Raw genomic sequence first — 20746 nt, forward strand, 5'->3', positions numbered from 1 at the left:
AAATCTTTCCTTCCTCCAAAGTGTTATTTTGTGTTATTCTGAGTTAACTGCAGTAGAAAAATTGCCACAATTTTAACCGTCAGCCGTAAAAAGTTCTCCTCGGTCGGCCCTCCTCAGTTCTAAGTAAGTTAAGCTGTTTTAGTTAAGTTTGCAATCGTGGAAAAAAAAATTAATCAATATTTTCTACACTCGCGGAACCACACCGACCTAGGGTACATGCCATGATGAGGACTCTCTCTATAAATGGAATAAAGCACCATCTCCCAAATTGAAGAGTGGTTTCTTTTTTCTTGCCTCTTTAACGATGTACGACAAAACATCATGTCGCTTTAGATGCTAGAGAAGCGCGTCGCGTGACATCCTAAGGAACGGCTGCCAATGAAACTAGCAGATATAAAATCTGAACAAAATCGAGGTTGCTATCTCCTTTAATAACTCTATCCAAGGAAATGGACAAAAGTTGAGCAAATTAGACGTAGGTGCGCTCACTACTTCAAACGACAAGATGTGACAAAACATCATATCTGTCGCATAACGCGCTGAAGAAGTGCGTCGCGTGACATCCTATGAAACGGCTGCCAATGATCAATACTAACAGTTATAGGGTCAGAAAATATCGAAGTTTATCTCTCATTCAATAAACTTATTGAAACAAATGGCCAAAAGCTATTGAGCGAATAAGACATAGGCGCGCTCACTACTTCATACGTGTTACTTCACAGTGTTATTATGTGTTTTTCTGAGTTAACTCGCTGTTGTTCTTCCACATCAGTGAACTAAGTAACTTCTTCAAACGAGACAAGACAAGAAATGAGAAACGACAAGAAATGGCTTATGCAGGTTGATGCAGAAATTTTTTTCCTTTTGTTGTTGAATCTACCATCCTAACAAAATGCCAAGCGACTTGTTTCATTGTTTCACATTCAAATGTTTGTTTATTGTACTTAGATAATAAGTAAACAATCTAATCGGAGAAACTAAATAACACTCATTTAACTTTCCAGCTCGTTCTGAGCTTCTTCTAATGCTTTGTAGGCCAGTAACTAAAACTGAAATGAGAATTCTCGTTTTGCCTTAAGACGATTAGTTTCAACAATATACTTAAAATGAATCATTCTGCTTTTAAAAAAATACACAATTTATCGCATTCAAAATTAAAGGAGAAATCTCAGAATATTAACAAGCAAGACTTAATCCTGGCCATTACGGCCAAAATCTGTCATTTTAAGGCCAGATAAACCATCTTCTGATCGGCAGAAACTAACGTTAAGTGCTAATAACTGGGTACAAATCCTCGAAATGTTAATCCCAATTTCCATCTGACATAAACTAAGATAATCGAGAAGTCGGACAACTGATTATTTTCCAATTTCCATGATAATTCTCCACACACGCACATGGCTGTAATAGCTTTACATCACTCATGAGACAAAAAGTGATTGATAAAAAGTCTAAAAAAACTCTGGAAAACGTTTTCAACTTCGACGTCAGCGCAACGCCCAAATCCGCTTAGTAGGTAATACCTAAATTAAAAATAATTTTTTTACATAGCTAGTCATAATAACGTCATATGAGAAAAAAAACAGTAGTTTTAGCAGGATATCAAAAATGAAGCTCGTAAGAGCAGTTCAGACAAGCAAAACGTCAACTTTTGAATCAAAGGAAATCTGTTCTCTTGTTAAACTTGACTTTGGCCGTCTTTTGGTTCCTCCTGCTTTAGAAAGAAGACTCTTTAAAAATATTCCATCGGTAGCTTAATGGTTTCTGGTCCAAATATCGGCGTTTGCAAGTACCCTAAAACTCCCTGGGATTCCAATGCTCTCTGCCTTCACTGAAAAATAAAATAACTCATAGTTGAGTTTCCATGAAACATTTCTTAGCACTTGAAACGATACATCGCACAACAGGGTTGTTTTAAAACGAACTTGCTGTTTTACTCCTAAAAAGAATGTTATCATCGTAAACGTGTCCACTTGATTGAAAAGCATCTCAATTTGCAGGAGCAAAAAAAGAAATCCGTAACCCAACTGAAAGGAAAATAATACGCAAGTATCAGTGCTCACACATGAGCAATAATTATGATTTAATGTGACTTTGTATAGAATAGAATGTACATGCAGAGTATTAACTTACATATCCTCGAAATCCAGGTTGACGTCGTCACCAATGAGTACAAATGGTGCCCAGGAAATCACCTTCTTGAAGTTTTCAATTTCTCTCATACACTTCATGGCCTGATTGAGCGCTTCACTTGCCTTCTTGCCTTTAGCAAGTGCATCATAGAAGAAACTCATGAACTCCAGGGTTTCCTCGTCGCCAATCGCCCACAAGGTTGCCACAACAGATCTAGCGCCGGCAGCCAAAAGTGCACGCGCCATTCCAACCACACCCTCGGCCATGACCTCCCCACGAGCAGTGTAACAGCAGCTAAGTACAACCAGACTTGCTCGCAACCCGGCTTCTGTGACATCTTTCATCGTCAGGAGATAGTCTTTCTCTTGCAGCTGAGGGTTTTCTCTTGTGGTGTTTGGCGCCAGGATAACTTCTCCAGTTTCCATTTTACCGTGCGCTGCTATGTGAACTAAGGCCACTGATGATATACGTTTTAACACTTCATATTTTGTTGCCATTTCTCCAGTGAGGGGGGAAACATTAAGGATACGACCGATCATCTCCACTTCTTCCCTTGCTCCTGGAAGTTGCAGCAAAAGGTCCCCCTGATAGATGATATGTTTGAAACATGGGTCGCCGACAAGCAAGGCACCAGTCTTCATGTGAAAGTCAGCTGGACTATCATGAATTAGTTGCAACGTCGTCAGAGAGGGAAGCACCCGAATTCTGAAGGAGTCACTTAGATATGATGAGTTCGACTTCTGCAGGGCTGCATAAGGTACTAGGCAAAATGGCCCCTCAGGAACGAATGTCAGCTCGTTGCCTACGATCAGATCAGCAATAGGATAAACGATGATGTCATGCAGCTTCTTTAAAGCACTTGATTGGGAGTGTCTCACATCAACTCGGATCACACCATTGGCCACTTCCTCTTCTGTCGGCGAATCAAGTGGAGGATTTTCGATTGCAGCAGTATCTTTTGCACGGATCTCCTTAAGAGTAGTTGTGTTCAGTAGCTGGATGAAAGTTTTCAATTCATCCTCAAATTTAAAATCGTTGACGTGTACTTTTCTCATCCGGATATTATTTTCACTGAGGCAAACCCAGAAGTAAACGCACGGTCCACTGACAGCTATGAAAACTGTACTTGATGGAACAGAACTCAGGGAAAGGCACGAACCACTCCTCCTGGAAGTATCTTTAGGCGGATATCTTGTGTCCATGAGATCTCTCAGAGCTTGAGCACGTCCTTTCTCTGCGGCAAGAAGAGCCTTTACAACTTGACCTCGTTTGAGACTTATACGCCATAAACCTTTGTATGCACTTTGGTGCTGGTTACGATAAGAAATCTTCCACTCATCGTTGAGTTGAAGTCTGGCTCTAATGCCATTATACAACTGTACACTCGAGTGATAACAGTCAAAGGCCATCATAAGATTTCCTAAGCACTCAAAACTGCCTCCAAGAGAACAGAGTGAGCACGCCACTCCAGTCTTGTCTCCCACTTCTTTGGATATTTCTAGGCGGCGTTGACAACACTCGATTGCCGTTTTCATCTCTCCTTGAGAGAGATAATACCTGCCGAGACGGCAATAACTGATTCCCTCTGCGGCCTTGTCTCCCACTTCTTTAGCAATGTCTAGATGACGTTGATAGTACTTCACTGCTGTTTTGAACTGTTTAAGACTGTCATAAACTTTGCCGAGATTACCATAACTAATTCCCTCTCTGGCCCTGTCTCCCACTTCTTTAGCAATTTTTAAATCACGTTGATGGTACTCGATTGCTTGTTCGAACTTTCTTAGATAGTTATAAGCAGTGCCGAGATTGCCATAACTTCTTCCCTCTCCCACCTTGTCTCCCACTTCTTTAGCAATCTCTAGACCACGTTGATAGTATTCGATTGCTGTTTTGGACTTTCCTAGACCGTAATAAGTACCGCCGAGATTGCCATAACTTCTTCCTTCACTGGCTTTGTCTCCCGTGCATTTAGCAATTTCTAGATGACGTTGGTGGTACTCAATGGCTGATGTGAACTCTCCTAGACTGTCATAAGCCTTTCCGAGATTTCCATAACCTTTTCCCTCACTGGCCTTGTCTCCCACTTTTTTAGCAATTTCTAGATGACGTTGGTGGTACTTGATGGCTGTTTTGAACTCTCCTAGACTGCCATAAGCGGTGCCGAGATTGCAATAACTCTTTCCCTCTCCGGCCTTGTCTCCCACTTCTTTAAAAATTTCTAGACTACGTTGGTGGTACTTGATGGCTTCTTTGAACTCTCCTAGACTGTCATAAGCGTTGCCGAGATTGCAATAGTTACTTCCCTCTCCGGCCTTGTCTCCCACTTCTTTAAAAATTTCTTGACTACGTTGGTGGTACTTAATGGCTTCTTTGAACTCTCCTAGACTGCCATAAGCGATGCCGAGATTGCAATAACTTTTTCCCTCTCCGGCCTTGTCTCCCACTTCTTTAAAAATTTCTAGACTACGTTGGTGGTACTTGATGGCTTCTTTGAACTCTCCTAGACTGTCATAAGCGTTGCCGAGATTGCAATAACTTTTTCTCTCTCCGGCCTTGTCTCCCACTTCTTTAGCAATTTCTAGATGACGTTGGTGGTACTTGATGGCTGTTTTGAACTCTCCTAGACTGTAATAAGCGTTGCCGAGATTGCAATAACTTCTTCCCTCTCCGGCCTTGTCTCCCACTTCTTTTGCAATTTTTAGATCAAGTTGATGGTAGTTGATGGCTGTTTTGAACTCTCCTAGATGTCGATAATCGTTGCCGAGATTGCCATAACTATTTCCCTCTACAGCCTTGTTTCCCACTTCTTTAGCAATTTCTAGACCACGTTCATGGTAGTTGATGGCTGTTTTGAACTCTCCTAGACCTTGATAAGCGTTGCCGAGACCGCTATAACTTTCTCCCTCTACAGCCTTGTTTCCCACTTCTTTAGCAATTTCTAGACCACGTTCATGGTAGTTGATGGCTGTTTTGAACTCTCCTAGACCTTGATAAGCGTTGCCTAGATTGCAATAACTTTTTCCCTCTCCGTCCTTGTTTCCCACTTCTTTAGCGATTTCTAGATGACGTTGGTGGTACTTGATGGCTCTTTTGAACTCTCCTAGACTATTATAAGCGTTGCCGAGATTGCAATAACTTCTTCCCTCTCCGGCCTTGTCTCCCACTTCTTTTGTAATTTTTAGATCAAGTTGATGGTAGTTGATGGCTGTTTTGAACTCTCCTAGATGTCGATAATCATTGCCGAGATTGCCATAACTTTTTCCCTCTACAGCCTTGTTTCCCACTTCTTTAGCAATTTCTAGACCACGTTCATGGTAGTTGATGGCTGTTTTGAACTCTCCTAGACCTTGATAAGCGTTGCCTAGATTGCAATAACTTTTTCCCTCTCCGTCCTTGTCTCCCACTTCTTTAGCAATTTCTAGATGACGTTGGTGGTACTTGATGGCTGTTTTGAACTCTCCGAGACTGTCATAAGCGTTGCCGAGATTGCAATAACTGAATCCCTCTCCGGCCCTGTTTCCGACCTCTTTAGCAATTTCTAGATGACGTTGATGGTACTTGATGGCTGTTTTGAACTCTCCGAGACTGTGATAAGCGTTGCCGAGATTGCAATAACTGAATCCCTCTCCGGCCCTGTTTCCGACCTCTTTAGTAATTTCTAGATGACGTTGATGGTACTTGATGGCTGTTTTGAACTCTCCGAGACTGTCATAAGCGTTGCCGAGATTGCAATAACTTCTTCCCTCTTCGTCCTTGTCTCCCACTTCTTTAGCAATTTCTAGATGACGTTGATGGTAGGTGATGGCTGTTTTGAACTGTCCTTGGTCTTCATAGGCGATACCGAGATTGCAATAACTCTTTGCTATACCTTTTAGCTCAGCATTAGTTTTCCTCATTAATTGAAGCAGATGTTCGTTGCTGTTTTCAATCTTAAAACGTGTCAAGGGTAGATAAATGACGGCCGGATTTTCTTAAATGCAGTGAAAATGTGTATTTTTAAAGTAATGAGAGTATTGGATAGAACCTTTAAAATGGAATGATAATTCGTATGTGGGTTTCTTGAAGATATTTGGTTTCAAGTTATTCGAGAATGTTAACTAGCTCTGAAGTGCATTTATTAGTTTAGGTTCGGTCGTCATGGTGATGCTCAGAAAAATGAGGGGCATTTAGCACAAACTCTTGGAATTAGTTAAAATGCCCTTTTCTTTCAAGTTGAGTTTCGTGGAATAATCGAAAGAATTCTTTAAGAATAATTTACCTTTTTAAACTGCTTAGTGCAGTATAAGAGAATATCGCTAGCATTATGTGTAAAAGAATCTGTCTGGAACGTATTGATTTTCCTTGAAATATTACGCGTATTGCATCTCGTATCACGTTTGAAACGTTCATTAAAGGATACGGCCAATCCCATATGCAACCAGCTCCTCGCTTCTTTATACAAGCAAAGTTCGACACAAGCTCTGGCTCCTGAAAAGGAGAGAACGATTGGTGGTGCGAGGTAATTAATCATTGTTAAGGTATAAAAGTATTGATAAAATGGACTTAATTTGTCATTTAGCTGGGAACAAAAATACAGTAAAGAAATTTGAACTCGTGGAAAAACTGAAAAGGAACAATAAGGAGCTAGTGGAAAGTGGCTATCAATTAAGCTTTAATTGATGATGATAACGATGAATCTACATAACGCATTCTTCATTTTAATGTGCTCTTATGCGCTTTTCAGCACTTTTCGGGAAAGTTTTCGGGCAGACTGCATTGAGCAGTTTACAACTTTTGAAAGACAATTTTTCAGGTGCCTCCTGGCCGGGTTTAGAATGTCCCCTGCACGAGTTACCGAGAAGATGCAGGAAACGGAGCTTACGGTTTTCCGGTTATATCCAAGACAAGAATTCCAAACCATTTGCAGATGTCATAGCTTAGGCGGCAGCACATTCTTCTCAGATATTTTAAGACTCTGAATGTTAGTCCAGTCCAGGGCTTGAACCCTCGACCTCCGGCGCTCTGTAACGTGAACTAACCAGGCGGCGGTATTTGAGAGCTTATTAAAATTTAGTCATGCTTTTCATCACTTAACAGACATTAACACACCAGATACAATTCACACTTAAAGTGCAGTTACGTGCCACAACCAAACACAAACCCCTTTTGACGAAATCAAAAAAAAGAATGTTAAACGCTTATGATTGAAAACCCCAACTTTCTCAATAGCTTTGATTAAAGTGGGTTCCAATTGAACAGCAACTGTTGCATCATCAAGACATTCCCCGTAGTTTGCTGTGAAATTCAAGAAATAAGGTTTAAAGAAATGGTCATCACATGCAATTGCAGCAAAGACGCCTAAAAAAATTGCAATTGCATAAATTGCAGTCCATTTACGAGGATCATTTCTTTGCTTAATTTCGATCTGCTAAAGGGTGATATCTCTTTCTATGCTTCTTTTCTGCTGTGACTCTAATGTCTTCCTTTTCTTGACGCAGATGGTGTATTCCATTATCTTGTAACGCTGCATGAGATATTTATATATTTAGAAATAAAATTGCTACCCAAACGGAAATGAGCTGCTGCCCTGTTGCTGTAAAGCTTGGCGTTCAGTAGTTTATCTTTGCAGTTCACTTGAAGTCCTTCCGTGTAGGAGCGTATGGCGTTATTAGCTTCTCCTTGTCTGTATTCTTTGTTACCTTTCTCCAGACATACTTCCGCTATCCCTGAAAACACACCGTTTTAGCGTTAATGATATATTAATAAGTCACACGACCCTTGACGGGTGATTCCAACTTTATACTTCCAAACAAACTTTTATGTTAAGCTGTTAGGAGTCTGGGCTGTAGCTTGGCTATTACCAGCCGAGTTCAAGTTTCTTGGTTTACATTTAGGTCGAGAGGCTTTCCAAACCCCTTTTACACCTGGCTTACGTCTTCCAAAATATCACAAATTTCACTGGGAGATCCTATTTGTACTCAACTTTGTTTATATTCGCCCTTCAGGAGAGTTGGTCTGTGCATTTTGTTTGTTTTAAAGTATGCAAGCTTTTAGGAGTTTTAGTTGTAGCTTGGCTCTAACCAGATAAAGTCTGTTCGGTTTACATTTTGGTCGAGAAACTCTCCAAAATCCTTTTATACCTTGGTTACGTTTTCCAAAAGATCAAGTCAGAACATAAAACCGCATGAGTTATTGAGAAAAAAATTCGTAAAGCAAAGCAAAGCCAGGACCGTAAAAGGTTGAAACTTGGGAATGTTCTGATAAAAAAAGAAACGTGGGGCTGAGAGTGACAAGGGTTCGTAGTTTGCCCATCCTTCAGAAAAGTGCGTCTCTTTTTCTTAATTATCACTTGGTTTTTCCCATACAAGCAATTGTCTATTGAGAACGTACTCGAGGAGGCTAACTGGAAAAAATTTGATCGGGAAACTACCATTTCAAGTGCAAAAGGAAAATACTTTTACCACGCAAATATCGTTCATTTTAGGTGCAAATTGTAAATAGATCGATAATCTCCAGGACATTGTGCGTTGAGCTTACAAGTAAGCTCTTCTGAAACTCGGAATTCAATTTTGGCCTACTCTTCTTTAATTTACGGCTCTTCAAAGCGAAGTCGCGTTCAAATTTGCCGCTTTATTGCTTATAAAAAAAAATTAATGATGTCTACGCTCTCTGCTCGAGCGAATTGAGCAATAGATTGTTTTTTCTTTCGTTTTTTTTTTTTTTTTCCATTTTCTGGTAACAAAGTTTGAAAGTTGAGGAAACAATCTTCTGCTTTTTAAAAAACATTCACAGAAGATACGCAAATTTTCATGTATATGTGATAAAAACTTCACTGGGGTGTCTTTCAAAAAACCTTGTTTCACCTGGTGTTCTTACCTCCTAAAGGGGCATTGTGTACATCCAATTTAGCGTCACTTGACGTAACTTGACTTTCCTCTGTTGCTGAAATTTCCGAGAAGATATTTCAACTTTGTTAGTGATCACAACTATGTGTAATTACAATTGTGCACCAGAATTCAGATATACTTAATTTATAAACAGTACAAAATCACCATAACTAAGTCTTTCCCTGTTGCTTTTTCTCACCTGTGGCTGGAAACTCATTTTTCACCTCCACTTCTTCTCCCGTTGTTGGGAGGTTGCTTTCTGCCATAGCTAGAAATAAAATTGAATCGATTTTACTGCGCTACATGATTAGGAATGAACAGAGGAGACTCAGGTAAAAGTAACCTAAAGAACACGTTGCATACTTTATCATACAAGAAGAACGAAAATCTCAAAGCGTCCTCCGTCACGCTATTGTGGTTGCGTGACAGCTCCAGTCAAGTTCCTCGGGTTGTGTCTTGTTTGTTTTTATTTGTTTGTTTGATTGTTTGTTTTCGCAGTTTCATCTGATGAAACTTCGTTCTAGGCTGTCCCTTATCAAAATGCGTGAGTTGCAATGCACAACCTATGCCCCATTCACACCAAAGCTTAAACATGTTTAAAAGTTGTTTTGTTAAACACAGTTTAATTTTTTTTTTCTTCATAGAAACTATTTAACCGAATATTTTTGACTTGAATGTAGCACATTGGAAATGCAAGTTAGCAAGTACTTGAATCCCATGGAAAATCAAGTTTTTCAGTTCTCTGTTTATAATTTTCATTCAATGAAAACCAGTTTAACAAAACATGTTTTGCTGGTGTGAATGGGGTACTAGTTGTATCCGGTAGGCATGGATAAGCATGGATCAAAAATTATGCAATAAAAGACTCTTTCTCTCATTCCTTCACCTTAACGCATGTGGGGCTGAGAGAATTCGCGAAACCTATTCAAATCAGAAGCTCCTTCGAGGGTTTGCGTAATCATCACGAATCAGTACCAACACCCGAGAGCGTATTGCGTAAAGAAACACGTTTATGGACTCTTGAAAGCGAGTGTAAGTTCTGCTCTTCTTCAAAGCGCATGGAAAATTTCTCTCAAAGCTATCAAAAATTGCTGGACAGTCTTTTTTTGAAAAAATTCCTAAGTTCTAGTTAAGAGAATATTACATTAATTTTTTTATTGGAAGGAGCCACCAAATTTTGAATAACTGGAAGTAGCAGGCCCTTTTCCAGATTATTTTTATTTTTGCGAGTTCGAAAAAGGCGCTGAATACGAGATTATTTTGAGGAACTGGAGAAGATGGCACTGGAAAGTGTCCTATTCATCCAAACTCTTGTTATCAAGAAACTTCATCTGCAACAAATTGAAAGCCAAGCGCAACACACAGACTCCTCCACAGCTTAATCTTGAAGGCCATCGAATTAATTCACTACCAGGCCATATGAGCATTTTGCGGAGGAATTAGACTGGAAGCGAAATGAAAATGAGAAATAAAAAACAACAACATTTTGATATCGCAAAGCAAAGAGAACTTTAAAATTATTTGTGAACGAATTGCTGATCAAAAAAGAATCTATTTCAATATTACAGTGAATGGGAAATTTAGGAAATTTCCGGGAAGCTGCTGAGGTGGTCTTGCCCCACAGAACAGGATTCTGCTCCAATATCAGCGTTTACTGAGCCCACAGTTTTATCTTCCAGTGCACGATGTAGACACGCAAACATTGTGCTCATTTAGTCTGTCATCGTGCGCCGCACGATGACAGACTAAATGATGACGGCAAAGGTACATCTAATAAAACCGAATGACAGATAACCAGTTGGAAATGATATTAGTAACCACCTTGTAGATACGTAGTTCGAACATTTGAAGACAGAAACTTATTCAGGAGGTGGTTGATGTCCCAAGGCGTTTAAAAAACCAGGATAATTAATCGTGTCGTTGACGAGGTTTAGTTTTCATACGTGATCAAGAAATCGTAGTCACCGTGGTTCTGGGGTTAAAATTTTTTCTTTTGTTGACAGGTTTTCCTAATTTCTCTGCTATTTATACGTTAAGGTGAGACCCGTAAGCGAGCAGGAAACCTGTGCTCTGATCGGCTACCCAAGAGTGCAAAATATGTTTCTTTCGATTCCCACCTTGATTCCCGACAGAAGGAAAAAAAAGAAATGCTTGTTGCCTGTTGAATACCTCGTATAATGTCGTAACTAAACAGTATATTTTTGTCCTATGAATAAAAGCTCTTCCAACATTTTTGGCTAAAACAGAGGTCACAGAGTCGTCCTAAATGAAAACAAAACAAAACAAAAATCACAACGAAACTCGCAGATTCATTTGGTAATTCCATGGTGCATGAATATATTTTGTAATCGTGTGATACATCCTTTGATCTGTTGCTGACGAAGCCTTCGTCCCGGTCCCGGCTTAAAATGTAGAGAGGGAAATTGGCCGATGTACAGCCTTCCTAAGCTCACGCTTGTTCAGTAATGCACACGCCTATATGAGGTATTAGATAACCATGCGTCGATACGAATTTTACCATCGAGTGTTCATGACATCTTTTACTCCCTCAAACAGATAATTCAATTCAAGAAGATAAATACGTATCCATAGGCCGACATGTATCATCCTTTTCATCCAAAAGAGATTGGTTGAAAATTTGAATCAAATATAATTTTTTAAATAGGAGCATCGAATACAGAGATCCGCTACATCGAAACTCAGCTCGTCGGAACACCAATTCAATTTCGGACATTGTAATACAACAATTTCTCATTACAAGAACTATTTCCCTTAAAAAAGAATTGATTTCAGCTTCAGGTAAAAAAAACAATTAAAAACAAAACAAAACAAAACAAAAAAACAGCCCACTTGGAAAGGATTACTGTCATGTTGATAAATTCGGTTCTAATGACGACCTCGATACCTTTATATGATGATATAAATGGTACATTTACAGCGTGCGGTGGAGATGTCACGTTTTGAAAACTGAAAAAATTCTGATATTTCACCGACAACCATATTACCGTTATTATTACTGTATATCGCGAATGTTACGATATCAAAAGAAACGTAGGGATTGCCTATTTTTTTGCAACCTCGAGCTTTGTTTCAAAATTCGTTTGTTTTCGAGAGATATTTGCTGGTTTTGATATTGACGAGAGCTATAATTATATACAGCATGTTATTTAGCTTTGTCACACGCTCATCACCCGCTTCTGCCGCCTAATCATCACGCACAGTTAAACCTTTAACTTCCGTGATCTAATTATTAATTCTCCCCTCTAGCTGCTACATGTTTCGTTTCAAAGTAGATACAGAAATTTAGTGTTAGTTCAAAGATGACAAATTCTACCTAATAAAACTGTGAGTATTCTGATTACTTGTTTGCTGATAACGTATTGATATTACAGGGACAAGTTACAAGTTATATCACCTTTAGGAGTTTAAGGCTTAGGGAAATTGCATCGCGTGCAGACTATTAAACCACGAGTCAATCAAGAGAAACCATTAAAATATTTTCAAATCTGATAACAATTAACCGGGAAAATTCAACTGAAATTAAATGTGATAGTTGTCAGCCGCAAGAAAAATAAGATCGCGATCTTTCATTAAAAATAACATGAGCTCTACAGCTCTAATTAGTTGCAGAATGAAATTGATTTGTACCCGTCAAACTGTTATCCTCTGAATCCGTCTATTCTCCAAACGATGTCATTTGTTAATTCTACATGCCTGAAAATATCAAGAATAATATTTTGCTTTACAGCAATTTCGATGAAAAAATGAAGGTAACATATTCACGCGTTTGAAAGATCTAACCTCCTCTAATGCCCAGTTTCATGATCAAAATTGCTGTTCTTCTTTAAGAAAGTTTTTGCGCCTGTTTTTTTGTTTGTTTGTCTTTTTCTTATTCTTTTTATGGTTATTACTTGTTTACATGTTTCTCCGTGGCGATTAATTAATTCTGTGATTTAAATTAAGCGCGTTTTCTTTTAGTGCAAAACACTCGCAATCCGCAAAACCCCTTTTCTCCTCAGAGCAGGAAATGTTACAATCTGCCATAACTGACTCGATAAGGATGAATTCACATCGTGAGTTATAATGTACCAATGCAATTTCTCTTCAAGTGATCGACTCAATATATCACTCGTTCAATATGATACACATTTGTTTTAGGTCATCTTCCCATTAGCTTTACAGTTCTCTCAAGTTTTCATTTTCCGATTTCACCGTGACAACTTCATAAAGTTTCTAAAAATAATAACGGTGAGCTTTTTTTCTTGTAAATAACTCCCGCCAATTCTGCACTTAATATTTTTCCAGTCAAAAGCGTAGGCGTTCAGCGAAATCACCAGAGGGAGATACAAAGCTAAAGAAATCACATCAACAGTATTTATTCATCATGTAAATTTTTTTTCCAATTTTTATGTCTTTCGATTATAATATGCTACATATTTCTTCATTATCTTTCCTCACCTGAAGACTACTTGCAATAAATTAACTCCAACAACGTTCTTTTTCAAGAAAAATACTTGACTTCTCGTGGTATCTAGAGAAAAGCATATTTAAATCTTTTCGCGTGCTATGAAGAATTGAAGCGAATACCATGAGTACTCTCTTTAAGGAAATATCCGAGGATGATATTCAAAATATTTTAAATCTATGTACTCCATGCATCTTTGTGTACAGAAACCCTCAGTGTATCTTACAGGAATTTTATGAATAAATTGTTACTGAACCAGTTGTCTTAAAGTTGGAAGAGAAATCTAAGGCCCTAGCTCTCTGTCTCTTTGAGCTCCAGAATTGTCTGCTGAGTTTAGATGCTATAAGCGAGACCATAAATAAATGTCTAATAGTTCATACAGACAAGTGACACACTTGATACTGGAATCAGAAACGCTGCAGCTTCGTAAATCCCTCACGGGAAGATAAATAAGCTACCTCAAGGTCTGGTATGTTTCTCTTCATGTCAGCATTGATATTTAATCTGTTGCTTAACCTGATCTAGCGGGTAGGGTTTTTTTTTTTTCGGTTGTCGATTAAAAATGATTTTTTCCTTTGTCACGAAAGGGCTTAAAATTTCCTTTCTATCATTATGCATGCTAAGACAGGAAACTTTCGACATTGATGATTTTAGCAGTATGCAGGATGATCCTTTATGTGTCCACTGTACGTCATGGCTCATTAACGAGAAATATAAAGCTATGTGGGTGAACTTCAGATCGTAAAATCAGATGGTCTAAGATTCGATCCTGCGTTCGTGACGAGTAAACAAGATCGATATTTCTTTCATTCTTTTGTCTCATGTTTCAAATTATTTCTATTTGTATCTTTAGTCTATACACGTTTATCGCATTCACTGCATTAGGTCGCTATCAACTTATTCTGTCCTCACCTTAACTCCAGTGAAAATGTGACTTGCCCCACAAGTGTGTAACAAAACGGTGCACTAGGTAACACCAGCAGTATTGAAGAAGCTGAATATGAGCTCATCGAACTCGAAACAGAAAATCGTGTATCATTGTTTATTTCGTGATCCGTGATTCTATTTTGTAGCTATGCTGTTTGTTTCGCTATTTAAACGCCAAGTTTGAACAGGGCCTCATACTACATTTTTTAACTTTTCATTTTCATTAATCCGGAGTTCCTTTGTCTTTAAGTCCATATTAGAAACCATGAGCAAACTATCGTCTTTGCGTTTGCGCCGCGAATCAAAGCGGAAAAAAAAAACCAAAACAAAAAAACTCGCTCATGAACTTACAGTACACACGTGGAACTCGGGTGAGTAAGAGATGTGGGTTATTCACTTATATAACCAAAACTAACGAGACCTCATTTGTTACCTAGGTTTTTTTTTGCATCACAAAAGAAACACACAAACCGAACGCATAGCGAAGGAAATTTTCTTATTAATGATAAGGGCGACTTGTCGGCTTAGAAACTTCACAAGTTTTGTTGGAAAAGTTGACCAATAGAGCTGTAATTTACGTCACTAACTCAGTTGATAATAATAAATTAACTACAGTGGAAAGTCAGTTTAGTAAGACAGAAGATTGAATGAAGCATCTTTAATAATATCAAAGTCATTCCAAATGTTACAGAAATTTGACAACCTGTCAGAAGGCCATCCATGGTTTTATTGCTCAGTGACTGAGAAATGTGTTCTTCCAAGGTCTTTTTGCTCCGTGTATCACTGGCATTCATTTCAGTGAAGGTAAAACCAAGCTCTTCACAAACAAGTGTTGCTGTTGTGGTTTTACCAACTCCTGGGGAACCGCACAGAAGAGCTGCCTTTAAGGACGACCCATCTTGGTCTTTGTTGAAAAAGAAAGCTGTGCAAAATAAAAATGTTCAAAACTGTGATTCCATTACTAACATACTAACTGCATGTATAAGTGACTGTCGAGTGTAATAAATTCATCAAAGTTCATAAGTTACAGCTGTTTAAAAAAATGTATCTCTGAATGTGGGAATTAGGAAACATGTATTTATGTCATCAGTAAGTTGTACAAATGCACCTGGATGCACCCAAGAGAGATTATATTCACTAAGTACAATCACCGCATAATACATGTAAGATGCTCACTGGCGAGGAAATTTAAGGCATACAGCTGAAGTATGAATTAAATTTACTGTGAAGTTATGCTCTTGTGCTAATTGTTGGAGAGGTTTGAAACACCCACCTTTCAGTGCAGGTGATGATGATAGTGTTTGTGTTGTTGGAGATAACACAGATCTTTCACTCAGTTGTGACAAATCCCCTTCAGACTGATCTTTTCTCTGGCTGAGGGACTCCACTGGATCAGCTTTCTCCTTCTTTGTCTTCTTGTGCACACTTAGTGGTTCATAGCTGGTCTTATTGCCTGGTTTTGTTCTGACAAGCTCAAACAGACCGTCTTCATCTATTTGTAATGTTCCACATTGCCTCAGCCTTAACAAAGAAACCATAGTTTCCTTGTCCAGTAATGTTTAGCTGTTCAATGAAGTAGAGACAACCTTAAATCAGTTAAAGGGTCTCTAAACAAAGCAATGTTTAATGACCTCCTCAGCAAGAAATAAAAGCTTATGCCTATGAACAAGAACAGCTCTTTCAGAAGCCAACAAACTTGCAAAAAAAATAATTAATTTCTTCCCTAACTTGTAAATTTTTCAGTTCTTGTTAGTTTGCTACACAGACTTATGAATTGTTCATTAATTGAGTTAACTTATGCAAATTTGCGGCAAGTTTCCCTAGTATTTTTGCAGAAAGCCGCAGCCCAGATTTGTTACAAAAATTTAAGGAAAAAGGTGCAACCTATATGTTGGTGTTCATGTTTTTGTTTTTTCCTTTTTTGATTTGTGTATTACAATGTACCTTAGAAAGTTTATGCTCTCCAGGATCCCGTCCCACAACGACATAACTTGTTTTCTTGCTCACTGATTGGGTAACTTTTCCACCATATCTTTGAATCAAATCAGTGGCCTCCTCCCTCTCATTACTTTTCAAGACTCCTGTAATAACATATGTCAGTCCATCCAAACAGTTTTCTGCTCCCTAAAAATTAAATTATCAAGTGCATGCATGATTCAAGATATGCAGACGAATAATTAATTCTTCCCTGAAGACTTGCTAATACTGTCCAAACTGAAAAGTTAAAAATGGTGAAAAATGAAAAAAACTCTGTAGATACACCATAAACATTTCAGATCAATGTCAGCATCTGTGCACCTACCCCTCCCCTAACCCAACAACTGTCAACTGCTTACAAGTGAGGGTTAATGTTGGATTAGGGGAGGGGTAGGTGGGCAGTTTCTTAGATACTTACATTGAACCAACATTTGAACAACAACTGAGAGTAAAAGGATAAAATACATTTTTTTGTTTAACCCTTTAACTCCCAGGAGTGACCAAGACAGAACTTCTCCTTACAATATCAATACAATATCATGCAGACAAGTGATAAGAATAAATACTCAAGTAGGGGATTATTAGTTGATCCAAGACCAAATTCTCCAAACTAACATTACAAGAATTGTATGACAGACAGTAAGGAGAATTACTATTGACATCTCGGAAGTAAAAGGGTTAATCAAAGCATGCATTTTACAGTTTTTCATGTAAACTGTATCTGCAGATTTTCCAAATAAGCCTTAATTCTAATAATCTTCATTTTGCTTTGTCTTGCATCTCTCATTAAAATTTGAAAGGATGGAAAACAAACCATAAAGAGCTTGAGAGATAATAATAATTTAACTACCAGAAGAAATTAATATGTAACTTCTCCTGAGAATATCCATAGATTATCCAGCAAACATGTGATGAGGATACTAAAACTTATCAAGTACACGTAGTTGTTATAATGATCTAACAACAAACTCTCATTATTAATTTACAGAGAAATGTGTAGAGCTAGAGGGGAGAAATAACAATCAGATCTTGGTCTTTGAAACCTACCTGAGGGAATTCCTTTGAACCAAGCGTCCTAGGATGATCTCTTGCCATAAAACCATGGTAGCCAAATTTTTTCTTTTCCAATGAGGGTGGAACTTCAACCACTTCCTCTGATTTTGACACCTTTTGGTGTTCCTTGGGTTGGAGTTTCCTAACTAAGATCTTTTTTTCCTTTTTTGGAGTAACAGTTTTCTTTGGACTTGGTTTTGAGTCTCCAACTGGAGTTTCTGGAACTGTAGCAGCTTTGACAGCCAGTTTGCTAAAAAGAGTTGTCTTTGGTACTTCCTGGATAAAATTTGAAGTGAATAAAAGTTACATGTATATCAAACATACTAACCGAAAAGAGTTGTCCTCACAAGGTAAGAGTTGTCCCAAATAGGAATGTCGATAGTGAAAGACACCCTTCGAAAAATGGAGACAAAGTGGCAGCATCTTCCTGGATTGTCAAAGTTAAAATCAATAAGAATGTACCTAAAGTTTTGTCATCACAGTTACTGTTTAGTGTAAATTCTAGGCACAGTAATGGTAGTATTTTGGTTATAGTATTGAAAGTAATGTTTTGTTACAAGTATTGTTAGTAACGTGCATCTGAGTAAAAACCATCTAATTTCATAGGAGGACAGGTTTACATATACAACTGACATGTGCCACCAGTTTTATAAGTTTGAGTAAGCTTTTGGATTTTACACAAAGCCAAATTTAGTCATAAAATGTTATTGTTTCATCTTCAAGTACCTTATTCAAGTGCTTAAAGACACATACCATACACATGCAAGGAGAAATTAGATGCTAGTCACTCTTAGGGGTCAAAGGTTAAATGTATCAGCATAAGGGCAGTTTCCCGTGACAGATCTAACCTTCTCAATGCTTGATGGGAGAGAGGATAGACAAACAGACAGACAAACAAACAGACAAACAACATTAAGCCAAATTCACAAATTAAAATTTTCACTCTTTCTCACCTGTTTATAAAGCTGTTAATCCTACAAGTTTGGCTCTTTCAAATAACCTGAAATTCATCAGGGAAACAAAATGGTTTGTCAATCACATTTAATTCATATAATTCTTCATTCATGGGTCGCGTTTAAATAAAGAAAAAACTGTTCAGATGGAAATGGAAGGATTATGTCATCTTTAATCAAAATTCATGAAAAAAAATTGAAATCATGATTCCCCTGCAAACAAAAAATATTTACTTCTTGTAAAAAGTATAGGTACCCTCAATAATTAGACATAATTTCTTTACCTGAGTCCAAGCTGATTGGTCAATATTCTACTTTTCATAGCTTTTGAACTCTCCTCCTTCTTTACTGATGTGGCTTTTCTGAAAGAGACATGAATGAAAGAGAACCAGGTTCTGAATATACCCTGACATCAGTATGTATATTCTCCATACTTTTCCCTATACATTTTCTGAGGCAATTACAAGGATAATTTTTTAAAATAATCAATAGCTTTTATAGTTGGTGATCATTTCCTTGACTCTTGATTCAGGGGTGAAATTAGGGTCCAAAAGTTTAACCTTTAACTCCTAAGATCTGATTAATATTTCTCCCCTCTAGCTGCTACACGTCTCCTTCTAAATTAGTCATGAGAACTTGGCACTAGATCAAGATAGCAGCTTCTACTTGATAAGTTTAAATATTCTCATTACCTGTTTGCTGAATAATGTGTAGACATCATAAGGAGAGGTTTCATGTTAATCACTTCTGGGAGTTAAAGGATTAACTACAGCTGTATGAAAGGGAACAAAATTCAAGAAACAAATCCCATAGCTGATTTCTAGAGGAAGAGGATCTTCATCAGAATCTAACAGAGATGTACGATTAATTTAGAAATGGGGTCAGGACATCATTGAGATGTTGTACGTATACATATAATTATGTGAATATTTTTACACCCTAATTTATTTATTTAGCTTCGCCTAATTATCTCAGGCAGGGAGACCACCACAGCTTCAGCCAATTATAGTGGATCCCGCATTAACAATGACAAGGCCAGACCCCCCCCCCCCCCTCAATTCCCAGTAAACAGGCCAGACCGTGTCACAGTAATCTTGTAGGTGGGTTCTTCAACATCCCCTGACTAACCAAATTGACTAATTAATAGAAGCAGGAGACGGGACCTTCGGTTTATTCATCCTTATCTGAGAAGACTAGAATGTCTTTCCATTTGACATTATAGAAAGGTAGCACATTCTCCTCAGTTATTTTAAGACCTTGAGTGTTGGTCCAGCCGGGGCTCAAACCCTCGACCTCCTGCACAACAGTCCAGTGCTCTAACCAATTGAGCTAACTGGGAGGCTGTTTCTGTAATAATGCAAATTACATTCAGAATTGACAAGGACACTGTATAGCACAGTACACCATTAAAACAAAAACAGAAGTGTAATAGTTTGTGTAGAGTCTCAACATCTGTTCCTTTTGAAACTGTTTGTGTTCATCCTAAAACATTACCTGAGTCAATGTTGTTTTTTCCTTTCTTCTTCCTCTTCTGATTTTTTTTTGGTTTTTGTTTTCAGGCAACCCTGTTACAACCCCGTTTAGGGAAAGAAAAAAAAAAAAAAAGGCAAAACATATTAACTTATCAGCCTCACTCAGCTACCCTGACATACTCTGACAGACCATTGAAAATTATACCTACAAAGTTAGTTAACACACAGTACCACACCATTTCTCACATTCCAGTCCAGAAAGATACCTTGGGTTATATAAATGTAGTGGAATGAAACTCTTGGTTAAAACATGTTGTAAAATTATCATCCATGTGCAAAATTAAAGATTCATGACAAAGGAAATTTTACCATGTATGGCAATAAATACCAATTTTGGCGAAATAAGGTGCCCCCCCCCTCCCCCCCCCCCCCCCATCCCCAGGAGAAGATAGATGGGAATGATGATCGATTCAGTCAGACAGGGGCTGTGATATGGGCAGATCTTTTCTCCGTCACCTCTGAAGTCGAATTCTCTGATAACACAAATAGCTTTCTCTCTCAAATGCTACATAATCCATTACTTACCTTTCTTTTCGTTCGGCTCTTTCCTACATTATGTTTCGATAATGACTTCGCAGTAGAATCTTTGCCACACTTATTTTCTACTTTCGAAGCGCCTTGTTTCACTGTCTTTCCAGCAGAGCTAAAGAACGATCGAGTATCCTGTAAAAAATATGTAATTATAATTGAAACACCGGTTAAAAGACTGCCGCTGAGAACTAAAAGGACTCACAAACCATTTTAGTATAGTGAGATGTTCACATTACTCTCCTACATTTCGCGCCATCTTTGAGAATCTCCTGTACTTTAGTCAGCGGTCACTAACCTAGCTAGCCTCCA

At 38.2% G+C, this 20746-nt stretch overlaps 3 protein-coding genes and 1 long non-coding RNA gene across 4 annotated transcripts; all 4 read right to left on the reverse strand.

Annotated features, from left to right (window-relative positions):
* Window positions 1-530: 530 nt before the first annotated feature.
* LOC149052211 (uncharacterized) lies at window positions 531-6723 on the reverse strand. The gene is made up of 4 exons (XM_089180428.1): window positions 6533-6723; window positions 5375-6062; window positions 2134-5191; window positions 531-1831 (listed from the first exon to the last, which is right to left on the reverse strand). Exons 1-4 carry the CDS (start codon window positions 6641-6643, stop codon window positions 1795-1797), a joined length of 3894 nt encoding a protein of 1297 aa, XP_089036554.1. The 5' UTR covers window positions 6644-6723; the 3' UTR covers window positions 531-1794.
* A 514-nt stretch (window positions 6724-7237) lies between these two features.
* Window positions 7238-9265, reverse strand: LOC149052212 (hsp70/Hsp90 co-chaperone CNS1 homolog). Its single transcript, XM_089180436.1, has 4 exons — window positions 9199-9265; window positions 8989-9054; window positions 7677-7838; window positions 7238-7407 (listed from the first exon to the last, which is right to left on the reverse strand). The coding sequence occupies exons 1-4, from the start codon at window positions 9263-9265 to the stop codon at window positions 7238-7240; spliced, it is 465 nt and encodes a 154-aa protein (XP_089036562.1).
* A 5483-nt stretch (window positions 9266-14748) lies between these two features.
* On the reverse strand, window positions 14749-17728 carry LOC149052213 (replication factor C subunit 1-like). The gene is made up of 4 exons (XM_089180744.1): window positions 17416-17728; window positions 16336-16515; window positions 15665-15863; window positions 14749-15313 (listed from the first exon to the last, which is right to left on the reverse strand). Exons 1-4 carry the CDS (start codon window positions 17461-17463, stop codon window positions 14997-14999), a joined length of 744 nt encoding a protein of 247 aa, XP_089036870.1. The 5' UTR covers window positions 17464-17728; the 3' UTR covers window positions 14749-14996.
* Window positions 17729-19227: 1499 nt separating this feature from the next.
* Window positions 19228-20670, reverse strand: LOC149052214 (uncharacterized). The gene is made up of 3 exons (XR_016181461.1): window positions 20432-20670; window positions 19869-19939; window positions 19228-19721 (listed from the first exon to the last, which is right to left on the reverse strand). It is a non-coding gene; the product is annotated as an uncharacterized LOC149052214 (long non-coding RNA).
* Window positions 20671-20746: the final 76 nt, after the last annotated feature.

This window comes from Pocillopora damicornis, chromosome 1, assembly GCF_964200805.1.
Source record: "Pocillopora damicornis chromosome 1, jaPocDami1.2, whole genome shotgun sequence".
NCBI classification, from domain to species: domain Eukaryota; kingdom Metazoa; phylum Cnidaria; class Anthozoa; order Scleractinia; family Pocilloporidae; genus Pocillopora; species Pocillopora damicornis.